This window comes from Juglans microcarpa x Juglans regia, chromosome 8D, assembly GCF_004785595.1.
Source record: "Juglans microcarpa x Juglans regia isolate MS1-56 chromosome 8D, Jm3101_v1.0, whole genome shotgun sequence".
Classification (NCBI taxonomy): domain Eukaryota; kingdom Viridiplantae; phylum Streptophyta; class Magnoliopsida; order Fagales; family Juglandaceae; genus Juglans; species Juglans microcarpa x Juglans regia.
Window position 1 is genome coordinate 3,744,555 of NC_054608.1, and position 23,020 is coordinate 3,767,574.

Sequence of the window (23,020 nt, forward strand, 5' to 3'; positions counted from 1 at the left end):
GTAAGCCACACAAAATACAAGGATATTGATAGTGTGCTTGGAGAAGAATTCAGCAACTAGAGGTTCTAGGAGAAGAAGCCAAGTTTGAAGATTGCCAGATGTTCTGGTTGCTACTACAGCAGGGACAAAGCGGGTTGTTTTGTCATGGCAAGTAAGGGATTCATATTACAAAGGGTTTGTAAGAAACTTACTTGTATAAATCTTCAAATAGTGTAATCGGCTTGTTCTGAGTAGGCTGTCCCGGAGTGGTTTTATCTTTAAAGAGTTCTTTTTAGGGTTTCCCTTTGTCACCAGAAATCATTGTCTTGTGGTTGGCTTGTTTTGCTTTATCATTCATATTTATACTTCTATTCAATATTGCGATTTGATGCATGTGAGCTAATTCAGAAGTTCATAAATTTTATTAATCTTGACATGAGTTAAATTGGACAAAGAATTGTGACATTCACCTATTCACCCCCCTCTAGGTGTTATTTAGGGTCAATCTTGTAATTTCAGAAGCCACGTTATTAACTATCCCATCAAATTGTTATTAAAGGAAAACTAGTGCTATAAAACCACATCATCCACTCCCAATTAGTGTTATTATTAAATGAAAATTAAATAATATATATTAAGTCAAACTTATAAAATGAAAAATGATATATCGCATTATGTTACCAATTTTTTATTTAAAATTAGTATTCTTTAGTTTTCTCATCGCATATCTTTTTTGTCAACTTATGCCTTTTAGTTTTATAACCAATAGATTCAAAAATGTTATTGAATTCTAAAAAGGTTAAAGAACCTATACACTATGAGTCTTGATGATCAGAGTTACTTTAGCACACTATATAAATAGCTCTTGGTCTCTCTCTTCCTTCAACCAAAGTTTGTGAGGTTTCTCATCATTAATATTGAAAAAAAGGAGAGTAAGAGGATAGAACACCAAGTTTCTCAACTAACATTTTGGAGATCAAAGTGATAGCATTGACACTCTTTTTTTTTTTTTTTATAAGTAGCACTGATTCTCTTTTAAAGGTTCTATTTATCATATAATGCCTCAAGGTACACTAACTTTCATTTAACAAATTCGACTATTTTTATGCGTGCTGCAGGTCTACGAATAGTTACATACAACTATAATGTACCAACTATTTCCAGATCCAATTTGCACCAAACATTTCACTTCTAGTTGGCCTCACTCATGAATGATCAGGAAATAGCAATTAGCCAGTGTTGCATGTGCAAACCCATGGGGAAGTCTGTCAATAAATTCTTCTAACTTACATGGTTGCTAACAAGTTTCAGTCTTTGCTTTTATATATATTTTTCAGTCTTTGCTTTTATACATATATAGTGTATCTTAGATTACTCCAAGATCCTGAATGATTTGAAAGCTGGAACGGGCCCAAGGGGATGGAAAGAGTAAGGAGGTATTCTGTAGTGAACTGCACTGTTATGCTTGATGTGGAGCATACAAAATGAGCAGAATAACAGAGATTTTAACGGCTTTGAGATTATCGTGCATCCAGCACATAAGCTTGAGATTTTTCTTCTAACCATTTCTTTCTTGATTTTCATATCATCCCAGATCCGGCTCCTCATCAATTTCAGGAATTTTTTGATTATCTACAATTTAGCAGTTGTCAATATGTATTCTCACCAATGATACATTGCTCCTCTTAATTGTTTGCACCCAAGGGTTTGAACCTTAGACCTGGGGTTTTGGGGGGTGGAGCATACTCCCAAGACCAAGATCCTTACCACTTGAGACAGAAAACCCCTAGGGATTATCTATACATACAGATAAAAAAAAAAAAAGTTCTGTATTGATTCACATGCTATATTGTGGGATAGAGACAGATTGGAGAAGACAGAAGATTTCACACAGTATTTATGAGGTAAAAGGCAAACCTATGAGACTTAAGGAATGATGGAAGGGAATTTGAAAAAAAAAATTGAAAAAGAAAAGAGAGGGAAAGTATGAGGAGGAACTGCCAAAGTGTAATATTTGTACAGATAACAATACCTGGACCAGATTCTACAGGATCTAGCCTAGGAAACTTAAGGAATGATGGGAGGGAATTAAAAATAAAAAAGAAAAGAGGAGTAAAGTATGAAGACGAGCAGCCCACATTTAATATTTATACGATTAACAAAACCCAAATTGAACAAAACTCAAAGACAAAAATTTTAAATTATACCTACTACTCTGTTAGGTTGACTGACTATAATCCGCATGCAAATCACAATCAATTCTTGGGGGCATGGTCAATTTTCACAAAGGAACTAACTTTTACTCCATCAGAAAGAGTGCATTGAAAAATGAAGGACCTTACCTCAATTTCCTTCACATATACATCATCATAACCTGATTCTTGTATAGCATTTAAATATGAAGCAATTAGAACATCTCCAAGGTACTTGCGAAGAAGATTAATAGTAGTCCGATACCTTCCGTTCCTATATTATGCATAACAGTGTATTTCAATAAATTGTAAAAACACACAATTGAAAGGGAAAAAAAAAAACTCAATTATCTGTATATTATCAAGAGTACTCACATAGTCAAATCATCAGAGCATATAGCGAGCCAACGTCTCAATGAAGTGCTCTTCCTGCGTATTCCCCTGAAGGAATTTGGAGGTCTTGGCAAGTTTGGAAGAGAAAAGTTATCAATATCAATCGATCTAACTTCATGTAGTTGTCCAAGAGATTTTAGTAACGCATCCTCAGTTACCCCTGCAAATGAATCTTCAAAAATTCCATTGGTTGGCATATTTTAACAAAGCATACCGCCTTTCATAATTAAAAACAAAAAAGTGAAAAAAAAAAAAGAGGACCAAAATTATTGTAAAAAATCATCTCACCATCCAACTGTTTCCCCACTATTGAGGTGAACTCATTCAAGAGCTTACCCAAGCTCCATCTCCTTGGATGCTATCAAACATAAATAAGGAGATAAGTAAAAAGCATCAGCACACAGCAGTATATAGAACAGTCACAGGAAAATCTCAACTACCATCTGTGGATCAACATTTCCAGAAACAATTTCATCCACCACTGCTTGCATGTACCTATACACAAATTCTTTCAGAGAACTCAAAAGAAAAATAATCTGGAAAACCAACATCAAAATAAATATACAGCGATCAAAATTCAGATCTCCTAGGACTGATTGAGAACCAAAAGGCACTCACTGGATAACGTGTTGGGAACAACTTTCACTGTCGCCAGTTAAAATTAATTGCCTAAGGTCATAGACATGCTTTCGCTGCACCTGATTAAAGAAAATCAAATAAATTAGTAACCCACCAATAGGTGACTGGAAGAACTTCCTAAGAAGCCAATGTCGAATCAAAAGATTGTTTTGCAAACTGTGAATGAAAAATTTAGGGAAATTAAGTATCTTTTGCAAAGCAGAAGTCATATTAATTAAAAGAAGAAGAAGAAAAATAAAAAGAGGTGTATGTTATATCCAGAAAAGGCACTGCCATGCAGACCTCTAATACTTCATCAAATTCAACCAGGTTCTTCCTTATGGCAAAGAAGAACTTCTCCACGTTGATTTGCAAGGACAAGAGCTACAAGTATTTGATAGTTTCATGTTAGAAGTAAAAGAGTGATTCTAATCAAACATGAAACAATAAATTAATGAAAAAATAAGAAAAGAAAGATAGTATACGAGAACGAGTAAATGAAAAGGTAATGATGGAGAGATAGGACTATAACCTGCTTAACAACTGCTTGGCCCTCAATTGGTACATCCTCATCATTTGTAATCTTGGATATAAGTCTCACTGCCCATTCAGTATCCAAATCAAACTTTTGAAACATCTCATCCTGCAAGCTGTCACATGAATACATAAGATGAGACTTTATCTAAGGTATGTCCCAAAAAAAAAACCAAGAAGAAGAAGAACAAATGGTAGATTATCAGGAAGACAGGAACATCATGGACCCCAAACTTAGATCCTAGAGCTTTACAACTTCAAAGCATTAGCCTTGAAAGCTAGTATAGCACTAAACATATAGTACTAAGAGTTTGAACCCCTTTTAACTCAAGAAGAATTTTTCCCGTTTCCATCTTGTTCAGTGCTAAAAAGAAAATGGCAAAAGCAGAACACATGTAACCAGCTCCAAATCTTAGGGTAAGGACTTGTTGACTAGCACAATAAAGTCACCCCTTTTAGCCCCAAGTTAATAGTTTATATTATGAAGTTGGGATCGGTATTATAATCACTGACTAAAGCCATGTAGATTTAGAGGAAAATAAACCCATTGAACAGTACACTACCTCACCATAAACCGTGTTGATCCAGGATCCCCTTGCCTTCCTGCTCTTCCACGAAGCTATAGAGATGTATCACCATTTACATATCAAAACCATGTCATAATATGTAATGCATGACAAAGATCTAGGATATTATGATTTTTTGGGGAGTGAATAAGTCACCGGAAAACACCTGGGCACAACCCAAATATAAAGATAGCACAGTTAAGGACTCACCTGGTTATCTATTCTCCTTGATTCATGCAAGGACGTGCCAATCACATGAAGCCCTCCTAGTTTTTTCACCTCAGCACCTTCGCAGGAACAGTGTACTTCACTATCCTTCAGGACTGACAGGTAAGCTAGTGCTATAGTAGGGCCAAGAGGATACATCTCAGCCTCTTCATGAGCAAGTTTTTCTATTTCTTTCAAATCCATTGACTGACTCAATTCCACAGCTTCTGAGATCAAAGACTTAGCCTTCTGATATGTCCAGCTCTTACCCTCACTTTTGCGCACATATTTAGCTGGGTGACTCAATTGAAACAAACAAAACATATCAAGCTATATATACTTGCACAAAAAGGTAATACAAATACATATTTCATCCAAAATGAGCCTTTAAAATATTTCTTGGATAAAGAATCTTTTAACTAGCCTTCTGATATGTCCAACTCGTCGCAAGCCACACGTGCAACGCTAGTGAAGCCCACACCGTTCCCCACCACCAATCCAAGACACGGCTGCGAACTCCGACCCCCCAACCCTCGGGAGACCATCCCTCAAGCCTCCTCTCCTTCTCTCAAATCGTGTTCCATTGCCTCCCTCACCTCCAGATCTACCCTCCGTAGCTTTTAGGAGTGATTTTCCCCTAGCGCCGCTATGAGCCACCACTCCTGGCCGTGTTCTGCAGCCGTGCGACCACCTTATGGTCCTCCCCTTCCAATTCCCGCCTTCCTCCTCCCCTGGTTCCACCCAACCTGTGAGCTAAAGCTCACCGCAGCCACTACCTCGCCATACCCCACCACGAAAATCCCCTCCTTCACCCACTAGCACATCAGATCTGCCACCCTTTTTAAAAGAACCCCTCCCCCCCCCCCCCCAATTTTAGCCCCCCTGTTCTACCCAGTTTCACCATTGCTACCGTGCGCCGTCACTTTCGCCGTTGTGCTTCACCCCTCTAGACGCCACAACAATAAACCTTTATGCCTCTTGCCGCATGCTTTATTTTTTAGTGTGTTCAGATTTAATCTAACCAACTATGTCCATACGCGCAGCAACATGAGCACACACTCAATTGCAGATACTTTAAGCCATCACGCTCGATCATCCAGAATTTTGCCTTCCGCGTGGTAAGTAAACCTCCATATCGACCCTTGATTTTCTAACGTGGAATTATCGCTAACTTTGTTGCAGTCTAGTTGTGATTAAGAAGTGGCTAGGGGCCCTGTGAAGTGTTGGGATAGTAATGACGTAGTTGTCGGAAATATGTGCCAAGGGCCAGATGGAGACGTGTGTAGTTGGGATTTGTGGAATTGTGACTTGTGTTGTTGTGTGGTTGACTGTTTTGTGCTATGTCATGCCATCCAATAACTGCTTGTCATGCATCTGCATATTAATTGTCATTAATATCTGCCATGATTTATTTAACTGTGCTATGTTCTATGTCATGCTGCGTAATCTGAAAATTGGAGTTTTGGTGTCATCGAAAATATATTTTTGTGTGGGTGCGTGCGTGTCATGACCCCAAGCCGAAATAGGGTATTATCTCGGTGGAGCTCCTCTAATCACTCGGGAGCGTGTAAAACTGAGTGGCATCCCCAAGACTATCGCCAGGCGACGTCAAGCTCAACCAAGACGGTAACGCTCTTGGTACGACTCCAGAGCCCCTTTACTGACGGAGGCTAGAGGATACCTAGTCACATTACGCTCCGGGAGTCACGCGCGATTGTTACCTGTGGTATGGCGAAGGGAGCCAGGGTGTGCAGTCCCAAGGGGAGACCATGGTGTACACTGTAATAAATGGTTGTGAACTGGGTACAAATGGGATTTTTGGAGTGAGTGGCTGTAATTAAATGATTTTTGGGAAGGTAGTAAAAATGGATATTTTTGGGTAGTTGCTTTCATAATTGCTGAACACGTTTGCTTGTATAATTTCATGTTTGATGGAAGATGGACATTATCTGTTTGCAAGAAACAAAGTTAAAGATTATTACAGGAAGAACCATTCAGAGTATTTGGAGCTGCCCATATGTGGGATGGACATACTTACCTTCAAAGAGGGCTTCGGTTGGAATTTTGGTCATGTGGGACAAGAGGGTAGTGGAAAACATTGATAAATTTGTGGGAGAATACTCAATGGGATGTTCGTTTAAAAATTCTGTAGATGGCTTAGTATGGGCATTTGCTGGGGTGTATAGCCCCAACTTGGATAGTGAACGACGGTTGCTTTGGGATGAGCTGGCAAGCCTATGTACTTGGTGGGATGTTCCTTGATGTATTGGTGGGAACTTCAATGTGACAAAATTTCCCAGCGAAAGATCGGGGTAGGGGCGATAAAATCAAGCTATGGTGGAATTCTCAAATTTAATATTCGAACTAGACTCATGAACTTACCACTTATGGGAGGTGACTATACCTGGTCTAACAACCAAGCCTAGTCAAGGCTGAACAGATTCCTCATTTCTACTTCATGGGAAACACAATTTCCAGAGTTATGTCAGAAAAGACTTCCTCGGGTATGCTCGAATTACTTTCCCATAATGTTAGATTGTGGAGGAATTGCAGTGAGTAGAAGACCGTTCAAATTTGAGAATATGTGGTTAAAAGTGGAGGGGTTTGTGGAATTGGTTAGGCAATGGTGGGATTCATATCAATTAGAGGGCACTCTGAGCAAGGTCTTGGCTGGAAAATTGAAAACTTTGAAGGTAGATTTGAAGACATAAAATGTACAAGTATTTGGTAATGTAACATTACAAAAGAAGAATCACCTTCAAGAATTGCAAAGATTGGAAGGTGTGGAAGAAGAGAATGAACACAAAGGCCAAGTTGTCTCAGAGGTAGAAAGGTTGCTATTAATGGAGGAGATCTCGTGGAGGCAAAAGTCAAGGGCATTGTGGCTTAAAGGGGGGATAAATGCACAAAATTTTTTCATCGGGTTGCAAACTCACATAGGAGGTTTAATATCATAGAGTCCATGACCATTGATGGAGGTTTATCATCAGAACAAGTAGAAATTAGAGAGCATGTGGCTGGACACTTTGAACAACTGTTGACGGAACCTCATGCATGGAGACCAAAAGTTGATGGCCTAGCTTTTGAGGTCATTGATCAAATCAGCATAGCTTGGTTAGAGACCATTTGAAGAGGAAGAGGTACGACTAGTGATCAGAAAAATGAATAAGGATAAAGCGCCGGGTTTGGATGGCTTTACTATGGCATTTTTCCAAACTTGTTGGGAGGTGGTGTTAAGGGAGATTATGCAGGTTTTTCAGGAATTTTTTTTGTCTGGAAAATTTGAGAAAAGTTTAAATGCTACTTTTATTGCACTTGTCCCTAAAAAATTTGGTGCAATAGAGGTGCAAAATTTCAAGCCCATTAGCCTTGTGGGCAGTATGTATAAGATAATTGCCAAGGTCCTTGCCAATAGGATGAGCACCATTATAGATAAGATTATTTCTAAGTCCCAAAATGCTTTTGTGAGAGGTAGACAAATTTTGGACTCAGTTTTTATAGCTAATGAATGCTTGGACAGCAGGCTTAAGTCGGGAGTACCGGGTATTTTATGCAAACTGGATATGGAGAAGGCTTATGACCATGTCAACTGGATTTTTCTATTGTATTTGTTAAGTAGATGTGGTTTTGGGGAAAGATGGCAAGGGTGGACGCAGCATTATGTGACAACAGCTCAATTCTTTGTTTTGGTAAATGGTGATCATGTGGGCTTCTTTAATAGTTTGTGGGAGCTACGACAAGGTGATCCACTATCACCACTCTTATTTGTGCTTGTGATGGAGGCTCTTAGTAGAATGGTGTCGGTTGCGGTAGAGGGAGGGTTTTTGTCAGGATTTGCAGATGATATGTTGCTATTTTGTGAGGATAGGGCAGAACATATTCAATCTTTGAAGGTCATCTTACTATGTTTTGAAGCAGCATCCGGATTAAAGATAAACCTTGCTAAAATAGAGATGGTTGCGGTGGGTGAGGTAAGAAATATTAGAGGATTGGCCAGCATATTGGGCTATGTGGTCTCTTCACTACCATTGAAGTACCTTGGTCTTCCGTTGGGAGCAAATTTCAAAGCCAAGACAATTTGGGAGGAGGTGCTAGAGAAATTAGAGCGAATGTTAGCCAGGTGGAAAAGGTTATACTTATCGAAAGGAGGGCGAATCACACTTATAAAGAGCACGCTTTCTAATCTTCCCACTTATTTCTTGTCTTTATTTCCCCTTCCGCCGAGCATTGCATCTAGGATTGAGAAACTTCAATGCGATTTTCTGTGGAGTGGTCTAGGGGATGAGTTCATGAGTTCAAATTTCATCTAGTTGGTTGGGATAGAGTGTGTACTCTGTTGAGAGATGGTGGGTTGGGGGTCCGTAATGTTAGGTCTTTTAATAAGGCTCTATTAGGGAACTGGTTATGGCATTATAATCATGAAAGGGAAACCTTATGGAAAAGGGTGGTTGGTGCGAAGTATGGGAGTGCAAGAGGGGGTTGGTGTTCTAATGATGAGGGGAGGGGGGCTTACGGGGTTAGGTTGTGGAAGCATATAAGGCAAGGGTGGGGGATTATTCGAGAAACACTCAGCTGTGTTTGGGGGATGGCAGAAGAATTAGCTTTTGGGAGGATGTGTGGGCGGGAGATTCAGCTCTTAAGGATGCTTATCCTAATATTTTCAAAATTGCACGAGATAAGGAAGCTATGGTGGCTGATGTGATGGAAATTAGTCATGGTTTACAGGTGTGGAATATTAACCTCACTAGGGAGGCACAAGATTGGGAAGTGAGTGTGTTGGAGGAGTTCTTCAGCCTGCTATATAACATCTGTGTGGGAGATCCAGCTGAAGACACGATGGAATGGAGACCTTCTAAGAAAAGAAAATTCTCGGTTCGCTCTTTTTATTATATGCTTTCAGCTCAAACTAGGCCCTATTTTCCATGGAAGAATATCTGGGGGATTAGAGCACCTCCCAGGGCTGCATTCTTTGTTTGGACAACAGCTCTAGGGAAGATCCTAACCGTTGATAATCTAAGAAGGAAGGGAATTATAATTATTGACTGGTGTTGTATGTGCAGAAAGAGTGGGGAATCGGTAGACCATTTACCATTACATTCTGATTTTGCAAGGGAGATATGGAGCTACTTTTTCAGTAGTATGGGACTAGCTTGAGTAATGCCAGGAAGAGTGGTGGAACTACTAGCTAACTGTCGAGGGATCACAGGGACACCACAGATTGCAGCAGTATGGAAGATGGCTCCTATTTGTATTTTCTAGTGTATTGAAGCGAATGAAATGATAGACTTTTTGAGGATCATGAACGTTCCTCAGAGGATTTTAGGAGTATTTTTGGAAGAATTTATTTATGTGGGCAATTGCTTTAGAGTTAAATGGTCTCAGCTTCCAAAACTTTCTTGTAACAGTTTCTAGTCCTTAATTTGGTATATTCTTATGTATACCTCCGGTGTACTTGGGCTATGCCTATCTATATCAATACAACTACTTATTACTTATCAAAAAATAATAATTTCATGTATGTATCTCTTGGTTGTTGTTCTGTTGATTTATTTACTGAGATTGCAAAATCTCATTGTACCATGGAACCGTAGACTTTGATGCAGAGGATGGGTATGAGCAAGAGGGACCGACCCCACCTCAGGAGTGATGGCTTGGACTTTACATGTCGTTGTTGAACCTTTTTATTCATTTCTTTGATACAGCTGGATGATTGTATTAAGCTCTTGGAGGACCTTTTGTTGGGTTGTATTTGCTTAAACTTTTCTGATACTTAGTTTAAGACTGCTTTATTATTTTCCTGTTGCATTATATATTGCACACATATTGCATGTTCGCACACACTTGCACTTGGCGATGGGGTGTGTGAACCGAGTGGCCATCATCCTGGTGTCACGACTCTCACCAAATCACACATGGGGGTTGAGGGCGCCACAATTTCCAATGTTTGGCACTTTCCATACTTCATGGGTGCAAGGATTTTAGTAGTAGGCGGCATCCCCTCTTAGTTTTGAGTAGGTGGAACCATTCTGTTTTGGTTCTCCACATTCTAACCCAGTGGTCAAGGCCAATGATTTTTTCAACTGAGGTTTCGATATGAATAGTTAAAGACATATCTTAATTTATATAAGTTACTTGGATTGCTTCACCTCTCTAGGCTCCACAATAGCCCCCCTATAAAGAATGAAAAATGAGTCTTCTCCCCTCCACTATAAGAAATCCAAAAGGAATTTTCAATTCCGAAGGATTACCCTTTTGCTTGAGCAGGGGGCTCCGAGTCCTGTGTTGATAAAGATCAGATAAGATCCTGCTATGATCTTCGATCTCTTCCTGAATATTGATCAACGTTCTATCGATATTAAGGAATTGCCCACATGACCCTCATCCATTAGTGCATCCATCAAGTCAGAAATGTTGTATTCAGAACCTCGTAAATCAAAGCCTTACTAGACTAGATAGGGGGCAAAGAGGAGCTATGAAATCATCTTCAAACTTTATAGGATGAAGGCATACTGTGACATACCAGTTTTGGTTTTAGGGTATATAAGTAATTTTTCCTAGTAATCTTATATTTTTAGAATTTATATTTGTTTTTATGATTATAGTTTTATCAGAATTTATATGTACTTTATCTTTATATCTTCTATTATAGTTGCGAATTATGATTTGTTAGAGTTTTGTTTTAATAAGGATTTCTAAAGTGTATCAGATTTTGTTACTACGGTTTTGTTTTGAAATTTAAAGTTTAATTTTTCTTCTAGTCACCGAACCTCATCACTTTGTTAACCTCTGTTGAGAACTTCAAACCACCCAACCCATATGTTTCTCTCGGTGATTTTGTTTGTTTTGATAACGTCCTAGTGGAACACCAACTCTGTTGCCCAGTATCTTCTATACATGCACGTCTCCACTCTCTTGCACGTGCACGTCTATGCTCTTCTAGGGTTTCTCTAATTCTCTATCACCTACCATTATAAAACGTGCTTACCTGTACATGAGAAGACAAACTTGTGAGTTGCGAAAAACCCCTGTTGCCGAACCAGTGCCGTCGCCCCTTCTCCTCGGTGGCCACCTCAAGAGGCGCCGAACCTCTCCTCGACGACACAGAAGCCGCCGACCCACAACCCCCGTCGAGCCACTCATTTCTCCGGTAAGGCCTCGGCCGCCACAGCTCTCTCTCTCTCTCTTGGTTTCGGTTTAGTAGTTCCTCTCTCTTTCTCTCACTAGGTGCCGCACCACCATAGGAACCCCCAGTCGCGCCGCCGGCCACTCCCAACCACCCAGGGCCGTCGCCGAGTCAGCCCCTCCCTCTTGGTGAGTTTCGGACCATCGCAGACCCTTTCTCTCTACTCTGTGTTATTTTGGTTGCCGTGTACTCGTGTTCTTGAAGAACCCGTAGGTTTCTTTTTGGTGGGCCTTGGGCCTTAGGCCCGTATGAGGTTGGGATGGGCTTATTTCCTGTTTGGGCTCATGTAGTACAGTATTATATTTATGGGCCAGAGTTTTGACTTTTTGCAGATTATAATAATGTTTGATTGAACTTATATTTTAAGTTAGACTTGATCTTATTTTGTTTCATTAATTATTTTAGTGATTTTATTGAGTTTAATATTACTTGTTGAGTTTATTTTTGTTAAATAAATATAGTTAGTTAAAGCTTCATTTTAATAAAATTTCTATGTTAAGAATTTAATGGAATTTATTAAGTTTCTTATAAGATTTAATAATTATGTTGAGAAATGAAACTTAGTTTAAGAATTTAAGTTTTTGTGAATTATTTTAAAATAGCTCGAGTATTTCTACTAAATTATAAATTAGTATTTTAAGTAATTTAAATACTATGAATTATTGATTTTAGTGTTAAACAAATATTGGTTTGACTATATTTTAGAATTTCGAATTTAGTTAAGTAAGATATTAGCATTTATTTATTTTCCAAACAATTTAGTGATAGTTATTTATTGAATATAGGTCTCAAGTTACGAAGTATTATTCAAGAAGACACGCAGCGAGGTAAGTAAATTTGATCATAAATTAGGTCATCACATTTAGCTTATATGTATGTATTATTCAAGCCAGTTCTTTGATAGCTATTATTTATGAACCGTTCATGTCATATGCAAGCATGTCATCTAGCATAGCATACGACCATGTCATTCCGCATCATGTTTAAATTCAGAATTTATGATTATGTATGTAGTATGTCATGCATCTCATGTGTATAAGACACGTAAACCATCTTAAATTCAAGTGTAAGATAATATCAGATCAGTTAATAAGATGGCCATTCAGATGCATGGTACCAATGCAGTTCAGTTCAGTTCAGTTCAGGGTGGTGTGCAAGCCATGAACTTAGTCGTGGTCCACCATAGTATGCTAGAATACTATCAGAAGTTCCCCTTGCTGCAGCGGGATGTGGGGCTGGTGCACAACCTTGCACACAGGGTTAAGTGTGTTGGCCAGTCAGATAAATCAGTTAAATCAGTCAGATCAGTCAGTTAATTCAGTTAAAACAGTCATACATAGCATAAGCATCAGTATGAACAGTCATGAATTTTTAAGCTCAGCATGAAAGTTGTTATGAAAATCTTATGTTTATTACATTTACGTTGTGATAGATTTCTTACTGAGTCATCGACTCATTTTAGTTTGTTTTCATGTTTTTTTTAACCACCCAGGTGAAGATGATGATTACGAACAGGCAGGCCAGGAGTAGAAGGAGCATTTACTTTTAGTTCAGACTTACTAAAATAAACATGTTTTTATGACATGAATTTATTTCAGTTTATTTTATTTAATGTTTTGGAAGACAGTTTTACTAGACATTTTTCCGCATAATAAAAGTTCAGTTTTTTTTTTAAATTATGAAATCATGGGATCTATTACCGGATTATTTTTATGGAAAATACGTGGCACTCCTAGCCTACGGGAAGGGGGTGTTACACATACAATCGTCTTGAATGGGATTTACTGGTTGCAGTCATGGGTTAGTTTGGTTTCTCAAACACTTTCATTGATCTCGTAAAAAAAAAAAAACACTTTTCTATATTGGTCAATGGATCATCTTATGCTTTCTTTAAAAGCTCAAGAGAATTTTTTCAAGGTTTGGATTTCCACAAGAAGTACTTCTTGATACTGTATTTGAAGTCTTGAGGTTGATGATAAGTGGTATGCTCCTGAAGGAGGTGACTCCGAGGTTGTTAAGCCATGCCCTTTGGGTTTTGACGGTGATATTCTACCCAATGGTAGTGGAAGGGATGGGTTGTTGTGGGGCCCTGCTTATGAGGATTATTGGTGGGATGGCAATCCCTATTACCCTGTATATGACGAGAATGGTTACTTGGAGGAGACATATTGAACTGTCTCGCTCTTGGACCTTTTATTCCTAGGAGTAGAGATTTTAGTAGCACAAAACATGAGATTCTTTCATTTTGTTCATTCAGTCGAGGTAGGCTACTAACTCGCTCATTAGAAGTAGTTAACTAACGGAAATAAGGCCATTGATGTCTACAAGTGAAGATTGGATGGATGCCCACTCCTTGGGCATGCTTTCAGAAGAGAATAAGATGTTGCTCCCTCCCTCTGTCTTTTCTCGCTTTGCTAATCTTCCCCTCTAACGCGGGCTAGGCGTCAGCGGGCGCGGGCGCGGGCGTGGGAGGAAGAAACCTAAGGCCTTGTTTGTTTTCACATCCATTCTCATCTCATCTAGTCATTACAACTTTTCAAATTCTCCCACAAAATAAAATAAACAATTCAACGTTTTCAAATCTCAAAACAAAAATAATATTAAAAAATATATATTCTAACAATATTTTATTCAACTTTCAACTCACATCTCAACTCATCTCATCTCATATCATATGCGAAAACAAACAAGGCCTAAGAGGAGCGATAGACATCAAGAGGTTGATATTATCCCCCTGGGACCAGAACTTCTTGTTTCAAAGGGCGAATCTATCAAACTTGATCAACCATTAACAAGTAATCCTAATGTGAGGATTTCGTCAGGGGGATGCTAAAATCGTACTTCAAGATCCATTACCTGTCCAAAGCCTTTTGTTCTTCTTGGCATCTGTTATGAAACAAAGGAGGTAGATTCGTGAAAAATCTTGGAACAAGGGCAGTGGTTGGGTTTAGGAGAAAATGGAAGGAAAGTGGCTTGGGAATGAAAGTAGGTTTTTCTATTTATTCTATTTTTGTTACGCTTCCGAAGAAAAGACTTGCTTACATTTGCTATCTAATTTTGTAACATAAATCGTACCAATTGTTAGAATCAATAGATCTTCAAATCATTCATTTGAAAAATGGAAACCCTTCTTATTGGATGATCATGATACTACCCAGAAATCGAGATTCTTGATCAATGGAGGAACAATATCTCCATTTTTGTTCAATAAGATACCAAAGTGGTGGATGATTTACTCATTCCATACTAGAAATAATTGCAAGAAATCTTTTGATAACAGGGATTCCTATTTCTCAATGATGTCCCACAATCAAGACAATTGGTCGGGGTTAAAATCCCCTCCGTAGCAAGAAGCGAAAGTTAGATATCGCAACCAATTCCCAGATCTTGAAGATTTAACTTCGTTACAATTTGCCCCCTCTAGAGCCATCATCTTAGCTAGCTCAGTATCCCCAATGCCTAAAATGATGGCTATTGCAAAAACTCCACAACAGCATCCGAGTCTTTTTAGGAGAAGGTGGAGCCCCTTTCCAAGTAGGAGGGATTGGAGTTTTTGCAATAGGCTATTGCAATCTAGTCCAAGTACCCAAATATAAAAATAAGATAGACCGAGTACGATTAGAAAACTTGAGAATATATAGAGAAATCTTTGTTCAAGGAGCTTTGTCATGATATTAGGTTGGATTTATGTTCATTCTCTCCTCTCGGAACGGCATACCAAAAAAAGAAAATTTGAGAACCAAATTACACTAGTCTCTCTATATGGTTGGTTTACAGGTACAACCTTTGTAACTTCATGGTGTACACACGGATTGGCAAGTTCCTATTTGGAAGGCTGCAACTTCTTAATCACTGCAGTTTCTACTCCTGCTAATAGTTTAGCACACTCTTTGTTGTTACTATGGGGTCCAGAATCATATTGAATATTTGACGATACATTTCGTACCTTGCTAAAATACCGATCATTGTTTACCAACCACACATTATCTAACCAAATCCGATTCTCTCTCAATATGTTCCTCAAAAGATAGTCCACGATCAAAGTATACCAACAGTCGTCTAAGTACAGGTGGAATAGCTCATTGTGGAGGGCACATAACGTGGTAGGTGCATTGGTGACTCCAAAAGGCATAACCAAATCAAATGCCCCTTTATTAGAAAGGTTGCTTGCTTGTCACGCAGGTCATCTTTGGCTTGTCTCCTTCTGCGATATACACTTGGTAGTAGCCCGACTGTAGATCCAACTTCGATAAGTCTCACACTTATTGATTAGGGAGAAGAAGTCTGCAATGAAAGTGGATACTTGTTCTTGATGGTTAGGTTACCTTGTTGAGTGCTTGAGCTTATTCCGTCACCCGAGATCCAAGGCAGCACCGGCACAGATCTCTTGATTCCTTGCGGCCAGACCAACTTGGAAGCAAGCTACCTCTCGCCTATCCCACCCCCTTTCTTATTATTAGTAAGATAGGTTGCCCCTTTCCCCTTTCTCTAATAATAAGGTAAGCTTTCAAAGCTCCTTCCTTCAACTAGGTGAGCCTCTGCTTTTTGGATCGTCTTCTGCCCAATGCGGTACCCCCCTTTTTTGGTTCCCATTGGGTTTACCTTATTTACAAGTCGACCCCATGGCAGCAAGAAAAGGCGATCTTGTGCTATACTTTGGTGATCTCTTTCCTACCGAGGCACACAAACTCCCATCGTGTCCCAGATCACATTCTGTTCGGTAAACTATTTCTGCAACAGCCTATAAAATCATATCACGTATTTTTGAATATTTCGTTCCGTCATATTCAGTCTTAAATTTTTATGTTTATGCCATGCCTAGACAGAGGATGGGCACGACTCCCCCTCTCCTCGTTCTACCGTCCAAAACATGTCTGCCATTCCAGGAGATGCACATGTGCCTTGTTATGGCAGTCTAATTTGTGTCAACCAAGAAGGTGAAATTCAAGTGAAGGAAAAGATATAGCTATGATTACCTTTGCAAGAAACCTACACAACGATTTTTCAGAGTTTCACTTATCTTTTCAGAACAACATTGAATAGGAAAAAAATGGGGGTGAATACAATGGAAAGTGATTTGAATATGTTACCATTTAATGTGAGAAGGCATAGTATGAGGAGAAGAGCTTACATGCAATGGTTAATTGCTTTCGTCAGCATGCAATGGCATGCCAACAAGTAGCACAAAACTTTGCTAGGTAGGGAGCAGGGTGTTGACCAGGGAATCAAATGGTTACGCATGTATTAGTTCATATGGTTACGCAATTCTTTTGTACCAAAGAGGTGGCGACCTGGGAATATAATGAGTGCCTTCAGCATACTCGGGGCACCTAGGAGTAGGTAATTGAGGTACTCGCTGAGGGATCCAAATAGGGGGCTAGCGGGCATTCTGTATTTTTGAGTGAGAGATCTCATGAATCAGAGGTGCTTTTGGCCAAGCCTATGTTGTGGGCTGGGCTTAGGGTAGGGTTACTTCAATGGGTCTAAAACATTATGTTTCCTTGTGGAGGCAATTGGAATGAGGCAACCACCCTAGAGGGAGGTTAACAAGGAGATACTTTATATGATACACCATATATTAGTTGTTGAAAACAGCTCCTCTTCTTCTACGTACTCAAAGACGAGCAACAGCTCCACCTACTGCATATAGTAGTTCCTTTGTGGATCGGATCCATATAAACATTTCACATTGATAATTGCGTAGAACGTGTCACCTCTCTGAGGTCAGATGTGAACCGATTAGGGTGCTCACAAGGGTGCGCATAGGAGCATCATGAACTACCCACACGTAGCCTAGTATTAAAAAGCATGGCGGGTGACAAAGCTCCATGCCAGGATGGCTTCTCTATGGCTTTTTTCCAAACATGTTGAGAAGTGCTCAAAGAAGACATATTGGGAGCCTTTCATGAATTTTATGAAAGTGGAAGGTTTAAAAAAAACCTTAATGCAACTTTTATTGTGCTCATACCAAAAAAACCTGGAGTTCTAGATGTAAGAGATTATCGTCTCATTAGCTTGGTGAGCGGGATATACAAGATTTTCTCCAAAACTTTGGCGAATAGATTGAGCAAGGTAATGGAGAAGTTAATATCAAAGCCTCAAAATGTCTTTGTCAAAGGTAGTCTAATTCTTGACTCGGTGTTTATTGCCAACGAATACTTGGATAGGTTTTGAGTCAGGAGAGCTGACGCTTTTGTGCAAAGGAAACTTGTGGACAAGTTTATGAAGAGTATCACTACTCAAGGAAACTTATCAACAAGTTTATGGTATAGCAAGTATGAAAGAAGCCTCAATTGTGGACCTCTTCATACTCTCTAATAGCATTCCCTAATGGAATGTTACATTCCTTAGAGATGCATAAGATTAGGAAATTGATGCTTTTTCAGAGTTCTATGACCTAGTGTACTCCACTCGTTTGTTGGAGGGAATCGAAGACAAGATCTTTTGGTGCCCTCTATTCTCTAAGAAAGGGAAGTCTACTGTCAACTCTTTTTACCATGCCAAAACAACGCACAATACAAATCCATTCCAATGGAAGAGTATTTGGAAGAGAAAGGCGCTCTTTAAGGCAAAATTTTTTGTATGGATGGCTTCCTTGGAGAAGACCCTCACTCTAGACATCCTAAGGAAATGTCAAATCATACTCATGGATTGGTGTTGTATGTGGAAAAAAAGGGAAGTCTTTTGACCATATACAACTTCATTGTGAGATTTCAAGGACATTGTGGAATTAAAAGTCCTTGCTCAGATGGGATTAGCTTGGGTGATTCCGAGACAGGTAATTGACCTCCTAGCTTCTTGGAGAGACATTCAAGGTAACTCTCAGATTGCATCAGTTTGGAAAATGGTTCCAATAACTTTATGGAAGTGTATTTGGAGGGAGAGGAATGAAAGAAGTTTTGAAGATCAAGTGTGGTCAATGGATGAGCTAGAAATTTATTTTTCAATACTTTACTCCATTGGTCGATTGTAATTGATTTTCTTGGCATGTCTTTTCATGAATTCCTTGTATCTCTAAACTAGCACAATTAGGCATTGCTCGTGTATATGTCCCGTATACTTGGGCTTTTGCCTATTTTTTTTTTATCAATAAAATCTTGTCTACTGATTAAAAAAATATATATTTCATGTATGGTCACTCACCCATTAAGGTTGTCTTAGCTAGCAATGCTGCTGATGATGATCCAACCTTTATCTTTGACAATACCTACACCAAAAGATTGATTAAACACATAATTTATAGTCTACAGGTGCTAAGGGACCACAGTGAATTACCTTTTGTGAAATTGCTTCACCATCAACTTCAACATTAGGAGCTTCTCGTGTCAAAGATGAAAGTAAGTGGTCCTCAAGAATTTCTTTTGCAAGCATCTTTACACATCACAGCATAAAGACAACTCATCATCAAGGTGATACTCCAAACAAGGAAATATGAAACTAAAATTGTGTGTACATAAATAAATATGCCCATAAACTTCAAGTTACCAAGAAGTGATGCTATGATTTATGCTTTGCATTGAACATTGGTGATAATTATGTAACAAGCACACCTTTTTTTGATAATTAATAAGAAATTTTATTACCAAGAATAGGCACACCACACACCAATCAGCTATACACAAACCACGTTTTCTAAGGGGTTATGCATGGTTAATACTTTCCCTAGAGCCACCACCCAACTGAAGAACGCCACCTTAGTAGGTACCTTCACTCTCCAAATGCTTTTCCAACACAGCTAGAATGACAAGTAAGCAACTTATAAAAAGAACTAACTGAAAACCTGGAATTTCCAGCATGGTCCCATAGTTTCTGTCCTCTCTTCCCTGCATCACTTTTGAATTATAAATTCTTCCCAAAAATTCTGAAACAACATTCACTTCCCAGTCATTTGCATCTCTAATAAACTCAATATTCCACAGAATATTATTATCCATATGTTGAAGATAATCTGCCACAGCAGCATTTTGATCCCTTGCAATCCTATAAAGAGAGGAAAAATTAGATTTGAGAGCTGATTTCCCAAACCAAATGTCATGCCAAAAAATAATCCTCTTCCCTTCCCCCACCTTAAATTTAATATGTTTAGAAAACTCCCCCCAACCTTTCCTAATAAACTTCCATAAACTCACCCTATACGCTCCTCTAACTTCATTAGAACACCAATCCCCCCACCTACTCTCATATTTAACAGCAACAACATTCTTCCATAAAGCATCTCTCTCTACATGATATCTCCAAAGCCATTTTCCAAGAAGTGCTTTATTAAACAACCTCAAATTTCTCACCCCCAATCCTCCACAAGAAACCGGTTGACAAACCTTGTTCCAACTCACCAAATGAAACTTCTTTTCCTCTCCTATTCCTCCTCATAAGAAATTATGATAAATTTTCTCAATTCTTCTTGCTACCCCAGCTGGCAAAGGGAAAAGTGAAAGAAAATATGTAGGAAGATTAGACAACGTACTCGTTATCAAAGTAATTCTTCCCCCTACAGACAAATATAACTTTTTCCATCCAGCCAACCTTCTCTCAATCTTCTCAATCACCCCATTCCATATCAAAATAGATTTGTGAGAAGCACCCAAGGGAAGACCAAGATACTACAGCACCCACTCATACAATTTCAGACTTGTTAAGGTTAATCCTGAGACCCAAGACAGCTTCGAAACATAACAACAAAGCTCTCAAGGTTCGAATATGTTCTCGGTTGGGCCTACTGAAAATAAAAGTGCCATCAACAAAAAGAAGATGAGATAATTTAATGCTATTTCGATCCTCATTTCCACCTCAAAACCCAACAAGTGCCTTCCTCTACCGCCGCTTCAAGCATTCTACTCAACACATCCATGACAAAGACAAAAAGAAAAGGAGATAGCGGATCTCCTTGTTTCAGGCCACGTGAACTATTAAAAAACCCAATCGGGGTACCATTCACCAAAATGGAAATCTCGACGTCAAAATGCAATGTTTGATCCACATACACCATTTCTCTCCAAAATCATATCTCCCAAGTAAGTACAAGAGAAAATCCCAACTAACATGGTCATATGCCTTTTCCATGTCCAATTTGATCAAAATTCCAGATTCATTTGATTTAATTCTGCTATCCACGTGCTCATTAGCAACTAAGACCAAGTCAAGAATTTGTCTCCCCTTTACAAAAGCATTTTGCGATTTCGATATAATTTTTCCCAACACCACACTCATACGATTAGCTACCACCTTAAAGATGATCTTGTATACCCCATTCACCAAACTAATATGCCGAAAATCCCGCATCTCCACAGCCCCTACCTTTTTGGGAATAAGTGTGATAAATGTAGCATTGAAGCCTTTCTCAAATTTCATAAATGTATAAAATTCAAGAAAAACCTTCATAATATCATCCCGCACTATATCCCAACAAGCTTGAAAGAAAGCCATTAAGAAACCATCCGGACCTGGAGCCTTATCCCTTGCCATTCCTCTAACCGCATCAAGAACTTCATCATCTTCAAAAGCTCTCTCTAACCATTCTGCACTTGCCTAATCAATGGAGTCAAAAAACAGTCCACCAAGCTATGGTCTCCATGAGTATTCTTCCCTGAACAACTTCTCATAGAAATTGACAATGTGATCCTTAATGACCTCTTGATTTGAAATGATGTTTTCACCATCATGAAGAGCCTCAATAGCATTATTTCTATGATGAAAGTTTGCCATACGGTGAAAAAATTTCATGCACCTGTCACCTTCCTTCAGCCAAACGACCCGGGATTTCTGCCTCCAAGAGATTTCTTCCTTTAAAATGATCTTCTCTAATTCATCCACCACCACTTTTTTTTCTCTCCAATTCCTCACCGGATATGTCCCCCAACAGCTCCCTTTCCTCCAAACTCTGCAGTTGCTGCATCAAAAGTTTCCTTTTATTTTCCATGTTCCCAAACTCCTCCACATTCCACTTCTTCAAATCTGTTTTTAAGGCTTTAAGTTTGCCAGCCAGTACAAAGCTCGGAATACCAGAAAGAGTACGAAGACCACCATGACCTCACCCTATCCACAAAACCCTCCGCCTCCAACCACATATTTTCAAATTTAAAATACTTATGTCCCCACTCTCCAACATAATAGGATAATGGTCAGAACACATTCTCGGTAACCTTTTCTACCTCAAATCAGAAAAACAAACCTCCCAAGAAGCTGAAACCAGAAATCTGTCTAGCCTAGATCATGACCTTCCATTGGACCACGTAAAATCCCCACCAACCATCGGTAAATCAATCAAACCAAGCTCAAAAATCAGATCTGAAAAAGCGTTCATCGCATGAGAGAAATAATTATCCTCCACTCACTCGCTAGGGAACCATATAATGTTGAAATCCCCTCCAAAACATCAAGGAACATCCCAACAGCAGCAAATACCTGCAATTTCATCCCATAAATTTCTCCTACTATTATCCACATTAGGATCATAAATCCCCACAAAAGCCCATTCAAATCCATCATCCACACTCTTGAATTGACAAGCAACCATAAATTCTCCCACATAATGATCTACCATCTTCACTATCCTCCTATCCCACATAACAATAATACCACCAGAAGCCCCTTTTGAAACTAATTCAACCCATCCCACAGATTGACAGCTCCATAAACTATTCACAATTGTTTGATTAACCAATTTCAGCTTGGTTTCTTGGAAAAAAATAACATCAGCCCTCCACTTACGAATCAAATTCTTTACCCGAAGACGTTTTCTATATTCATTCAGCCCCCTCACATTCCAAGAGATGATTGTTAGTTTCATTGATGACTATAAACAACCCTCTCCTTGCCTTTATCCCTAAAGGCACTTCCTCCCTTTGTATTATAATTAATAGAGCATGATAATCTCTTCAATTCCCTTTACTTCTTTAAAGCGGATCTAGCCAATAAAGATTGACCGGCCTCTATAACTATTTTTTTTTTATCGGTACCGGCCTCTATAACTATTAGAAGTGCTCTAAATTGTTCCTCAAAACCGACATGAGATTCCCACGCAATCCTTGATTTCATCCACTTTCCTCAACACCCAATCAGATGATGAATTGGGCCAATCAATTTTAGGATGGACAGAACACAACAGATAAGGATCCAATTCATCATCAAACTCCCTCAGCTCCCCTGAGTCGCTTGCCTCAGTTTCCTCCTCCCCTCCAAGAATCATCTGCAGCTCTAAATTAAACATCTGGGTGCAAGGGACCCCAGAAGCAAACTCCTCGATAGACCCAGAGGCATTACCTCTCATTTCCACAACTCCCTCCTCCACTTCCACCCCCTCTGGTACCTGCTCAGTGCCTCCAAAACATAGCTCAGTAGGAGCCAGTAAC

General features: G+C 39.1%; 1 protein-coding gene across 1 annotated transcript in view; it reads right to left on the bottom strand.

Annotated features, from left to right (window-relative positions):
* The window catches only part of LOC121243197 (protein translocase subunit SECA2, chloroplastic), a 50,810-nt gene that overhangs the window by 3,028 nt on the left and 24,762 nt on the right, over positions 1–23,020 (bottom strand). Inside the window, 11 exon segments of the mRNA XM_041141278.1 lie at positions 2,322–2,445; positions 2,547–2,736; positions 2,853–2,922; positions 3,005–3,059; positions 3,183–3,262; positions 3,486–3,566; positions 3,715–3,832; positions 4,280–4,335; positions 4,493–4,782; positions 18,816–18,879; positions 18,948–19,043. Coding sequence (XP_040997212.1) covers positions 2,322–2,445; positions 2,547–2,736; positions 2,853–2,922; positions 3,005–3,059; positions 3,183–3,262; positions 3,486–3,566; positions 3,715–3,832; positions 4,280–4,335; positions 4,493–4,782; positions 18,816–18,879; positions 18,948–19,043 — 1,224 coding nt within the window.